Genomic DNA, 12955 nt, shown 5'->3' with positions numbered 1-12955 from the left:
CTTGAATGAAATTAACTGAGCAGAGACAATGAGTAGCTGTCAAACACTCGGCGCCATCTACTTGAAGTGTTGGATATTGGTTTGTAGTACATGCTATGTATCAGAGATGGCGCTGTATGTGAAAAACGATTTACCCACGTTTCTGTTGAATTATTCCTGATTATTCCTGAATTTTCTTTACTATAAACCTCACGGAGCCCGACCTTTCCAACGAATGCAAAACCGTGGAAATCGGTTCGTGCGTTCTGGAGTTATAGCGTCAGGGAGGAAAACCGGACTTAATTTTATATAGTAAAAAGAAGAAGAAGATGTAACAGGAGTACATAATGTACAAATATGTAATACGATGAGTACATAAGCTACAAATATATATTTTTTTAAATGACGACCATGGCCAAAATAGATACTATCTTGTACCAAAACATTGACTTACTTTCACGCTAACTTTGAACTAAACTTTGACTCTGACTTTGACTTACAGTGAGTAATAAGGTAATTAGGTAAAATAAAACAAAGATTAAAATGACACATTTTTATTTAAAAATACAAGATAAAGGTAATAAGTACACGAGAAAGCTTTTAATAAATACAAACTGTTTGATATTTCGACATTCATTTGTGTAGATGCTCGAGGCAGCCTTTCAAATATTTTACAAAAGATAGGTATTATATTTCTGACACTTTGAAATGCGTATTTTCTTAAAAAAAACTTGAAGGCACGATTTGATACCTAATTACCATGAAAAAAGTCAGTTAAAAAGAAATACCTACGAGTTGAGAACTGGGTATTTTTTTAATAAGGTCTAGTTGTAAAAATACAAGCTATAAGATTTTTTTATTTTGTTCATTTTACGCATAAAAAGTGTCAAAAACATATCAAAATTAAAACTAAATCTAGCGTCATAGAGAATCGTTTAAACTAAGCACCTATTTATAGCACTGTAAAACTTAAACTTAGTTACAAAAATAAAATATATTTGTTTAAATTAAAAATTAATATCTGGACGGATCGTAAATTATATAAGCTTTGTAAGGTGGAAATGATAAATAATTATAGTTAGCATATACAGGGATAATCGTCGGTTTTGTGTCACCATTTCATTAAAGTTGTCTCAAAAGGGCTTTAGCGTGTTGGCTTCGGCCCCACGTTCGCCTCCCAAAAATCCGGGACTCTATAGTCCCGTGGTCTGGTAGAGACATACAAAATAATAATAAAGAATAGTCCATGTTTTAATAGAAATTACATAGTTAAAACTTGATCGATAGATTTTTTTCGGAAACGGCGCAAAAAATGCTATTTGTCTCTCTATGGCATTGCAGCTCTCAAATGGGTAAACCGATTTGGGAGCCGTTTTTTTTAAGTTTCGTTTTTCTAAACTGCTTGCTCAAACTTGTAATTTTATTTACTTCTGACTCCAGAGAGCACGATTTTATATTAACTTAAAAGGTTTAATATTATATTAGCATTTCCACCTCACTTTTTCTCTGCACATCTGACTTGTCTATTACAAAACTAGGTAAAATAAATTCTTTTTGTACCCTAAATAACTGTAGCATGCCATATTATTACACCATGGTTTTAATGGTTGAAACAAGACCCCAAAATTCATGTTTTATGTAACCTTTTATAAAACATTTTTATTGGGAGATTGGAAGAAATAGTGTACATGTATGATGAATTCTAAATTAAAAATCTTTAGTGCCATTAAATTCACACAACACCAAGGAATCCACCAACACAGCAACTTATTACGAATAGTAGGGAAGAAATTATGAAACCAGGACCAACTATTATAGTAAATTGGTACATAACAAGGCCCTGTCTTTAAAAAAAATCATCGGCGAGATGATATTTAAACACAGTTCTTTTTCATCAAAATGTTTAGTAAATACTGAAAAAAATCGTAAATTATACGTACATAGAAAAGCTACGATACAAAAATTCCAAACAGCGCCATCTAGTATCACGCATCAGAACTACAAGTACTAATTGTTGCTACTAGATGGCGTTGTCAGTTTCAAGAATTTGTGTTTAAAAGTTTCTCAACACTTATAAAAGTTAGTTTTGTGCAATTTTTCTGGCAGTGAATACGATATATTTATGGATAACACAGAATATAATGGACAGATACACTGATAAAAACATCTATTATATTAAACTTACACTAATAATATATTTTGTACGTAAAAATAGCTGCAAAAGGCAGTATACACAAGCGCTGGTTTTTATATATTGGCGAAAAGTTCTTTTTAAATTAAAAATGTTTATATTTCTTTCTTATACATAGTATATTAAAGTTGGTAATTATGATTAAACATTGGTCGATATACATAAAACAAAGATACTTAGTAAGATACATCCTTTATTTTAAAGTAATAAGTTTGTGACATCAAATGGAACTTTCCCGCCAAAATATAAACAAACAAATATACAAAATAATAATATCAATTGAAGCACACACGTTTACACCTTAATTGTAATTATTTAAATAGTTTGCGAGATTACTTTTACTCCATATAAATTGACTTTTATAGTTTAGGAGCTCACTACTTTATTGAATGGAAAATAAGATATCAAAAAAAATCTAGTGGCCATATGTATAAGCATGTATCGACAAAATCTATACGTATATATAAAAGTCAGTATTTTTATATAAATGATGGTAAAATTGAAATCTTTTGGTAGAATACGGTAGAATTTGGTAGAATCTAATACGTTTTATTCCTAAACTATAAAGTCAGATTTCTATACTTAAAAACAACTTAATATCTATTACAAAAGTAACTTTGTTTCTTACAATTTAAACGAAAAAGTAATAAATATATTCTTTTTAATTTGTTTCGGTGGATTATTCCAATACTAGAATATTAATTTGTATTTTTTGTGATGTTTTACTTTAAATTTTGAATTTTATAAATATGTGTATTTAAAAGGCGTATTATTTACGTAAATAATTATTTTGAATAGCTAAAAATATTTCTTATGATCAATTTCAATAATGTAATATGTTATTTTTCACGAAACTCACATTTGCAGTAAATTCTGAACAGATATGACGTAGTTATTTTACGAAATAAGTATTACAATGTCAATATTCTTCAAAATATGGTTCCTATTTTTATATTTTCAAAATAAACGTCGTAAAAAACACCCTCACTGGATAAATGGGTTGTTTTGGTTGCCATAACCAAAAAATATAAAATGTGTGTTCTAAATATATAGTGCAGAAAATAATTTAGAGTGTATTTAAATATTCCGAGTTACAGATTATTCAGTTTTCTTACTGACACTCCAAACTTAATATAGGTAACTAAATATATCTCAAATTGTAAAGTTGGTCGAAAGATCGAAACTAATAATTTAAAATATTTAGGAATATCAATTTTCAAATTACACAAATAATTACTTTAATTAAATAAAACGGTTACTTTTACCATAACCATCTTCTGGTTAACGTAACCAGAATATTATTTATTAGCTGTCATAAGTTCAAAGTAGCAACCATAGGTAGCGTAGCAACCATTATAGAAGTGTGTGGTTGTCGTAACCTAGTAATATTTTTTCTGCATTATTTTTTGCTGTCTTAAGTTATAGCAACCATAGGTAGCGTAGCAACCATAGGTGGCGTAGCAATCATAGTTAGCATAGCAACCATTACAGAAGTATGTGGTTGTCCTAACTTAGTAATCCTAGTATATTTTTTCTTCATAAATTTTAGCTGTCATAAGTTATAGCGACCACAGGTAGCGTAGCAACCATTTATAGAAGTGTGTGGTTGTGGCAACCTAGTTGGTGTCCTTATTGTCTTTAGGTTGGTCTGTGTAGACGATTTCTGCGTACTCCGTGGAGGGAGGGGGTGGTTTCTCCGTGGACGTTTGTTCGCCGAGCGCTAGTTCTGCGTATACCACGCCCTTTTTGTCGTCTGAGAGAGGCTGTAAGGAGATAAAATGGTTATCAATAATAGTAGTGTTTACGATTGAAAGCTAATTGGTGATATAATTAAGCCGCTTTTAGTGATATTTTTCGGGAGCCATAAAGACAGTTAATAATGTTCACTATCATAATTTTCTAGCTAAGATATAGTAAAGAATCGACAGCATTTAGATTTTCTCTGATCACAATGATTTATTACGTCACAGTATAAATTAGTCCTCATATACATAGCTCAGTCGCTCAATTCAATACATCACTTTTTGGAACCTTTGAGCGTGACGTTTCCTAAGAGCCTGCAAAGGCCTATTTGAAAAACTTTGATTTTGAAGGCTTGCTTGATGTATAAAATTCATCATTTATCAGTTTCAACCCACCTTATCCTCAGTATCAACAGTCTGCGCCTCCGTAGCCTGCACCTTATCCTTAGCTCTCGGCAGCACCGCCCTCACTCGCGCACTGAGCCCCGCCAGCCGCGAGCGCTCCCGTCCACCCACCGCGCTCTCTGTGTCGCTACTAACGGAATACATGTGTTTAAAGGGTGCTGGTAACCAAGTGCTGCGGCAGTGATGGTTGCTGGCAACCTACCGCTACGGCAGTGTTGGTTGCTGGCAACCCAGTGCTGCGGCAGTGATGGTTGCTGGCAACCCAGTGCTGCGGCAGTGATGGTTGCTGGCAACCGAGTGCTGCGGCAGTGATGGTTGCTGAATAGTCTACTTAAGTGGAGATGGTTGATAATGGTTGCCGGTAACCTTTTGCTATGAGTGAATGAAATATAATAATGTTCTGATTTTAATATTTACATTTCTGGATTTGCTAATAACTACTAATACAGATGATATCATTTGTGTTTTATTTAATCCAGTGGTTCTTAACCGGTGGTCCGCGGACCACTGGTGGTCCCTGGAGGCATTCCAAGTGGTCCGCGAAGCTTAGCTTCGCGACGGTGCTATACGTTATCTAACTTAATTTTTATCGACTTATAATTGCGAGCGGGAGTTTTCGCATGGACGTACATCGGGTGTGTCGTACCTAATCCCCCCATTCACGAAAATGTATGTTTGGACTACATTTTACGTAATTTTGGTTTTGAGTCTTAAAAAATAATTAAAATTCAGAAACTGTGTGCCCTTATTTTTGCATTTGTCAACAAGCAAAAAGTTAAGTACGTTTGGGCTAAATTTTACGTAATATTTGGTTGAAGTCCGATAAAAATTTCGCGCTCGCTGCGCTCGCACATTTGGAAACTACATAGGCAAGTTTTTCTTTATTTGCATTTGCTTACCTATACAACTGCCGACATGCGTTTAGCTTTGAGTAGAACTGACCCAAAAATTCAGTTTTTTTGATAAATAATAAAGAAATGAGTACTAATTTAGGTAAACCGATGAGGTGGTCCCCGGCAAGACAAACTTTAGTCAAAGTGGTCCCTCATGTCAAAAAGGTTAAGAACCACTGATTTAATCTATCTACGCTTAATTGAATGAGCAGTTAATGGTGACCGGCAACCTATGAGTACGGATGGGATCTAATATGTAGATATACCTAATAAAGTTACAATAAAATGATGACAAAACGTTACTGAATGAACATTCTACTTTGGTTGGTTGCCAGCAACCTAGCACTATACATATGACTTATAATCTATTGTTATTGGTTAAAAGTGAGTAAATGATAAATATGTTCCTTTATACACCCAACACCAGCAAAATGTTATATTAGTAAAAATAATTGATATCTTAGTAAAAACACACATAAAGCTTGAAATATGTATATTCAGTGAAAAGCTGAGCATAGATATGACAAGAAACATAAAGTAAGTTGATTTAAAACTATGTCAGATCTAGAATGTTTTTACACAAAAATTGCTCATGAAAATTCGAAATGTTTTATAAGATTTTTTTTGTTTGTTCTATTCTGTTGTTACAAATAAAAACTACGCTTAAGTATATCAATTAGACTTTTATTTTTGCTCTATGTTTCTTTATTGCTAAGTTTAGACAATGACACCCCACGCTTTCCAACTTCAGTAAGTACATGTAAAGGGTGATAATTGTACCTACCAATTTTATTCTTCTACTTCTTCTTCTTCTTCTTTAGTCGGTCCCTCATTCTTCTACTTACAACAAGTTTATTTCTCTAACCAATTTGGACAAAAATTCACCGACAACTTATGAGTTATAAATTTTTTCTTAAAACAACCGCTTCCTTTGCAAAATGAACGTGAAAATTCTTAGTAGACAGTTGTTTTAAGATTAAGACAACTGAGGTTTCTGTCGTCCGTGAACTTGGGTCTAAGAATGTCAGGCAGTTAAATCGCAATATTTATCATTGTCTAAACTTAATTTAAATAAAGTAAAATACCATAGTATAGTGGTGTATTGAAGCCAAGCTAGTTACAACTGTTAGACGTACGTTCTAGGAAGCGTGTTGCCAGATTCTAAAAGCACATCCCCGGCCGGCGTCCTTGCGGGAAAAAATATTATTGTATATGGCAACAATTTGGAAAAAAATACCCTGTACATATTATTTTTAGGAGGAACCTAAAAATATTGTTATGGTTATAGACATTTGAGAATTGGAAATTAAAAATATTCAAGTAAAAGTATTAAAAAAAAAAACAATGTTAATACATTCGTCAAAAAAGTAAATTTATAAAATTGTTGATTCCACTTGCCAAGATAAATTAAACGTACCATAATTAATTGTTGGTTAATAAATATCATAATTAAAACATGGTAAACAAAAAACGTTAGATTTATTTTAAAATGTAACGTTGAAAAACGTGTCACAAAAATTACGAATGCATTAACTGTAATAACAGACCCATTTAAGTAAAAAAAAAATCAACAAACATTGAATTGACCTTGTTTTTCATTACTTATTTAAATAATAACATAAGCAACTTTTTTTTTCATAATAATAAAAATATGTTTGCAATGAATAATTACAGTTTTTTTATATGCCTTGGATATTTTTCTTGGTTTAAGTAGTGTTTATCCAGTCAATTCAGTGTAATAAAAAATCTATACAAGATTAAAGTTACAGTAGAATATATTACAGAACATTTACAAAGTTACCCATAAATACATAAATTAATAATTAATTGGCAACACTTACGATTCTCCCGAGCTTTTCGTGTTGTCTCGTCTCCTTCCTAATAGAAATAAACAACAATTACTTTAAATTACTATATACTAATTTTACTTTATTAAGCATCTCATCATCTCCCGAGGCTTTTCCCAACTATGTTGGGGTCGGCTTCCAGTCTAACCGGATGCAGCTGAATACCGGTGTGCCACTTGGAGCAACTGCCTATCTGACCCCCTTAATAAAGTTACCCGGGCAACCCCTTGGTAAGACTAGTTGTCTAGACTTTCTGGCTTCTGACTACCCGTAACGACTGCCAAAGATGTTCAAATGACAGTGTACCAAATATTCCTCCAATATGTTTTTTCGTAAGTTAAATTTAGCCTTTTCTCATTTAAAAACATTTCTCACAACAAATTCGATAATATATGACAATCTGATTAATGAAATTGTCGAATTGAAACGCTTCGCTCGTTCACAAATTGGCATGCGTATAACGTAACGTAATTCCTTTGACCCTACCTTTTTAACATAATTAAAATAGACCCTTAAGTTTATTTCGATTCGGAATTCTGTTACAGTGATGTTAAAATAAATTGGAAGCGTCGGGATTACTGTGTATTGCTATAACCGATCCATCTGCTGTTTTTAGATTAGATTTTGAGACATAAATTATATGAAGCTAATGTCAAAATTCAATCTTCAATCGTAAAAAAACGGATGTTAAGGTTATTGTAAACCCTAGTTAGTGAATTTGAAAATAACTACTTAAGTAGCTGTATTTTGTCCAAATTATGACTATGTTACTCAGACTTATTTTTGTTAAAATTAAAGATTTTTCAAATTAAAATTAATCTTCTTACAAGAAACTAGTTGATTGATTTTTATTTTTCTTTTGTGAAGATAGTTTAAGTCAATTGACAGCTAAGCTCGTGGACTATGTTGGTCAATGTTCAAATCTAAAGAATTTTCAAAACCATCGTTTTTCAAACCAAGTTTTTACCTTTTTTTGGTAATTTCAATGAATAAAATAAAACATCGAATTCTTATTTAATAAATACTTTATATTCAATAATATTTCGTCATAACGTTTACTCGTAGACATTGATAGTGATTACACTAAACTATTAATTTTCATAAAAAACATTACACAAGACATGACAAAAACATACTTTTCTATCTTTAATTTTCCTTAAAAATTAAGAAAAAAGTTGAAAAAAGATAAAAAGAATAGTAAAAAATTATAAAAAAATATTTTTTGTCATGTCAAATGTTTTTTTTTTTTAGTAAACAGTTCGGCAGATATTAAAGAAGGTATAAGCTTAGAAATAATTTGAGCTTATTGATTTAAAAGACGCAATGTTTTGGCAAAAGTGCAAAAATGGCAGTGTTTTAAGTTTTTTTTAATCATTTTATTACTAATTGACCTTATTTCTGTAATGGGGCGCTAATTAAAAGTACGATAAAAACTAAATTGGTACAAAAATAAATTCTTAATTATATATTTAATTACAAATACTTAAAAATCACAATCATGGTGACTTATGCAACTAAACTTAGAAAAAATATTAAAAATTATTACTGTACCAATTGTACAGTATTTTTGTCAAAGTTTCAAATGATTTTGATTTTACTATAAAAGGTTAAAACGTAAAGTTTTTTTTTAATGTCAAAAAAGTGTTTTTATTAGATTCAAAGATTTTAAAATGTACCAATTGTAAAAATAAAGCTAATTGAAAGTGGATTAAAAACTTATTTTAATGAAAATATTTGTTTTACTACATAATATATACAAAATATTAATATGGTGGTACGAACACATTTTAAACTTAAATATAGAGTGGAGACACCAATTGTCGGCCATGTACAATAAATCATTAAATTAAAAATTAAGTATACTTTTGAGTCAACTCTAGTTTTCACAAATGGTCTTCTTCTTTATAGACTTACGGTCTTTTGATTTATAATATGTTGTAAGTACTTGACGAAAATTGGTAACTCCACCTAACTTAAAACTATATGAAATCATTCGAAAGGTAAATAAAACCTACTTCAAATAAACATTATTTTTCAAAATTATTATTTTACTACACAAAAAGCTATTAAGTTACAATAAGTCTCAAAAATTTTCAATTTTGGAATTTTACAAAAAAACAGTCGTGCTCAAAAATTTTGTATTTTTTTTACTATTTTTATTTAAAAATGCCTTAAAGTTACGCGTTGGGATTTCGTTGTTACACAAGTACATTTCGAAAAACTTGCTTTTTTGAGATTCTTATGAGTACATGTAACTACATAAAAACTTTTTTTATTTATTACCGCTGTGTTTGCAATCGAGAGAAAAAGAAACAATTTATTACTCGTATCAGAAAAACCAAAATTTCTCCTGATCTTATCGGTGACAATTAGTATAAAATCATGCAGCATTGTTGGAAAAAACGTTTTTTAAGATTTTTTTCTTTTTTTCTCGATGGCAACGTCAAAATCCTGCTAGATTAGAGAGACAGGTATACATGTAACTATGTAAAATCTTTCGTCAAATTACAAATCAATTATTCTATTTTCTTTGCTTGGAGCGCATTCAAAAGCCACTAATTAATCTTTTATTAATTTTAAGTCTTAAAAAGACGATTCTTCCAGTCAGTATTTCGTCAGTCGTAATTATTATTATTCGGAATGTTATACGGTTACAAAGTCAAAATTTTTATAAGTTATAAACGTATAAAAAAGGCAATAAAATTATTTCTGAATGCGCTCCGATCGTTCCTAATAATCTCTTTTTAAAAACTCTTTTTAATATTTGAGAATTTTACTTTCAAAAATTGCGTAGGTACATATTAATTTAAATACAATATTATTTATTAATAAGTAACAATTTTAAACACGTCTGGCACTAAACGACACAATTATTAAACGTTGAGTCCAAAATTATTAATTGTCACTTCAAAAGATCGATTTTTCTAGATGTTTTTATCATCGGCGGAACTTGGGCCTTTTCTAACTAAAAAAAATCTACATATCTAACAAAAATCTGAAAAAAATACTCAGTATTTTGAATTAAATATTTCATAGATTTTCAACAATGACAACTTACACTAAGTTTAAGTAGAATTTTATTTAGATTTAATAGTTACATTCAGATAACTGTACATTCTTAAAACATCTATGAAATATGACGACGACAAAAAAATACAATATTACGTTTGGCAAGATACACTACAAAAAAAAAAACATTTGTCAAAAAAACCCGCCAAGTTCCACCGTTCAGTGACATTGACATTTGTGACAGCTACACTTACGCTTTAAACAGCGGTGTCCGGTTTTTTTTCGGGATGTTTGGTATCACCATTGCTGATGTAATCTCCATGGTCGTGTGATGGGTTTTCTGAGCCCTTGATGTCATCATGGGGTGGAAGAGGAGCCTCAGAATCGGCCCCGTCAGGGATGTCGGTGCGGTGGGATCGGCCTGTGTCAATAGATTAAGCGATCAAGAACTTGGCTCGGTTTTTGCTTGTTAGAAGCTGTGCCGTGTGCGTTTTCAAAGTGTGGTGAGTGAGTTGTGTTATTGGGCCTTATGCTTATTATGGTGATCTTAGTTTTTTTTTTGTAGGCGTGTCGAAATGCCAGTTTTGGCTTAATTTTGTATTTTGTGAATTAGGTGCCAGCTATAATCATGATCGGTCTTTTTAGTGTCCTACTGCTGGGTACAGACCTCTTCTTTTACAGAGATGGAATCTATTTATTTTCATTCATTCTTCACACGTTTTTCTTGTAGTATTGTGTGATGTTGTATAGAGTTATGATAAATAAATTACTTTATTAGGTAAAACCTCAGTGATTTCAAGATTAAAAATAACTTTTTTTTTTCAGAAAAAATGAATTTGAAAATTAAACCCAGAACAAAAATGCACCCTAGAAACCATATAAGATATTAATTTCAATGAAACACTCCAATAAGTACCCGATTTAAAATTATAATAGATATCAGAAATAAGCCAAAGGCCCAAAATAACTAACTACAGAAAATATGTGAGGATACCTTTACTAAAAATTATTCCACCACCATTTTTAAATTACCTCGCTACCATAGTGAAAAATCATAAAAAAAACATGTTTAAGAATTTATATAAAATCATGCATAAAAAATCTTTTAATTCATGCTTTTTTAGTTTAAAAATAAATTGTCATTCACATGCGGCAAACAGTTATTTCAGAAAAATCATGCATTTTATTAATTTTTTTGCTAATATTTTTATCGTTCTTGATCGCTCAAAATATTGATACATTATGCTTCATAACTTAATTTAACACTTATATTCACTACAAAATAAAGCGGTTCACTGCCAAAAATTGCACTTTTTCATTAAATTTTCAGAAAAAATCTACGTACAGCCAAACATTTTTACTAAAAAACAGAAATATTTTTTTAAAAAAAAAGAAACTTGGGCGATAAACGATGTTTTTTCAACCAGTGCGAGCCTCAAACAGTTAGTGTGAATTGTGATTTTTTCTATTTTTTACTACTTTTTTTCTATTTTTTTTCAACTTTACCTATCGACCAACAGCCCGTGAGCCTGTCAGAGATATTGCAGATTAATATATATTTATTTGTATAGGGAAAAAGGAATTACGCATGCCTAATGTTTTTGCAAAAAAGCGATTGTAAAAAGCATGGTAATAATCACAATGCAATGGAAATATCAATAAAAAGAACAAATAAGTATAATAATAAATATGAAATAAAAAAGATAACTTTTATTGATATTTATTTCTAAGTTTTGAGAAAATTATTAGAAATGAGGGAAATATGTTGTTTCAAGGCTCCTGGACTAGACATACAAACAGATATGACGTCACAAACATACTAGGGAATCGTCAACATTAATGGAGCAAATTAATTTAAAAATATATTCTAATGAGTTACAATAAAGTACAGCATAGATATTGCATCTCACAATGAGAAAAAACATCTATATCTATACGTAACTTGATGATTATAATCATTTATCATCATCGCAGCGAAATTTAGCTGCGCAGTAGACCATTTTGTAACAAAAAAAAAACTACTGCGCAGCCAAACAGCTAACTTTAGATTTGACAAGTCACGTCACCGCCATTCCCAATATTCGATCAGTCTGTTCATTTGATTGCTAGAGATAGAGTTATGACAGCCCCATACAATCATCCTCGGAGCCTTTTCCCAACTATGTTGGGGTCGGCTTCCAGTCTAACCGGATTCAGCTGAGTACCAGTGCTTTACAAGGAGCAACTGCCTATCTGACCTCCTCAATCCAGTTACCCGGGCAACTCAATACCCCTTGGTTACTCTGGTATCAGACTTACTGGCTTCTGACTACCCGTAACGACTGTCAAATTCCTACCTCTGGCAAGCAAATCTTAAGACATATCGAATATTGGGGATGAGCGTAAGATGACAATTAACAAAAATGCATGTTTCAATTATAAATGCAACATGCCATTACATGCAAAACAGATATCAGAAAATTTTGACACATTCCCAAAAAAACTGACGTTGAAAAAATGCTCCAAAATATTAACAATTCAATAGTAATAAAATATACTAAAATATGTAAGAAATAAGTGACTTACCGGCGAAACACCATCTGTCCGTGGCGAAGGCGAAAACGACCAAAAATACGGCAACTAGAAGAATTAGTACTGCAACCACTATGCCGACGATTGCACCAGTGTCGAGCTCTACGCCTATAAGAAATAAAAATATAATCAGTATAAAAGAAAAATTCGACTTCAACAACTTATGTGGAATCATCGGCACGAATCTTGAGCGCTGGCCTTCACCTGCGCAGAAGTGATTTGTTAGCAAAGAACGAATCCCGAGTGACGGCTATGACGCGATGCACTGCGGGCCAATCACCGCTTTAGCCCGCCACCGCGCATCACTTCATACCACAA

The 12955-nt window shown here is 31.5% G+C and overlaps 1 protein-coding gene across 7 annotated transcripts in view; it reads right to left on the bottom strand.

The window, feature by feature from the left end:
• Positions 1-517: 517 nt before the first annotated feature.
• The window catches only part of LOC110378491 (fasciclin-3), a 187256-nt gene continuing 174818 nt past the window's right edge, over positions 518-12955 (bottom strand). For 2 of the 7 annotated variants that reach the window (XM_064042720.1, XM_064042722.1), the window contains 5 exons: positions 12632-12745; positions 7052-7088; positions 6347-6397; positions 4309-4447; positions 518-3933 (listed from right to left, as the gene is read on the bottom strand). In XM_064042720.1, coding sequence (XP_063898790.1) covers positions 3787-3933; positions 4309-4447; positions 6347-6397; positions 7052-7088; positions 12632-12745 — 488 coding nt within the window. In that variant the 3' untranslated portion in view covers positions 518-3786. Of the gene's footprint in view, positions 3934-4308; positions 4448-6346; positions 6398-7051; positions 7089-8962; positions 10488-12631; positions 12746-12955 lie in introns of those variants that run through there. The other 5 variants (XM_064042725.1, XM_064042726.1, XM_064042721.1 and 2 more) reach the window with 4 other exon arrangements.

Source organism: Helicoverpa armigera, chromosome 29, assembly GCF_030705265.1.
Source record: "Helicoverpa armigera isolate CAAS_96S chromosome 29, ASM3070526v1, whole genome shotgun sequence".
NCBI classification, from domain to species: domain Eukaryota; kingdom Metazoa; phylum Arthropoda; class Insecta; order Lepidoptera; family Noctuidae; genus Helicoverpa; species Helicoverpa armigera.
Note: the sequence above shows the minus strand (reverse complement) of the source record. Positions and strands in the feature narration are given on the sequence as shown.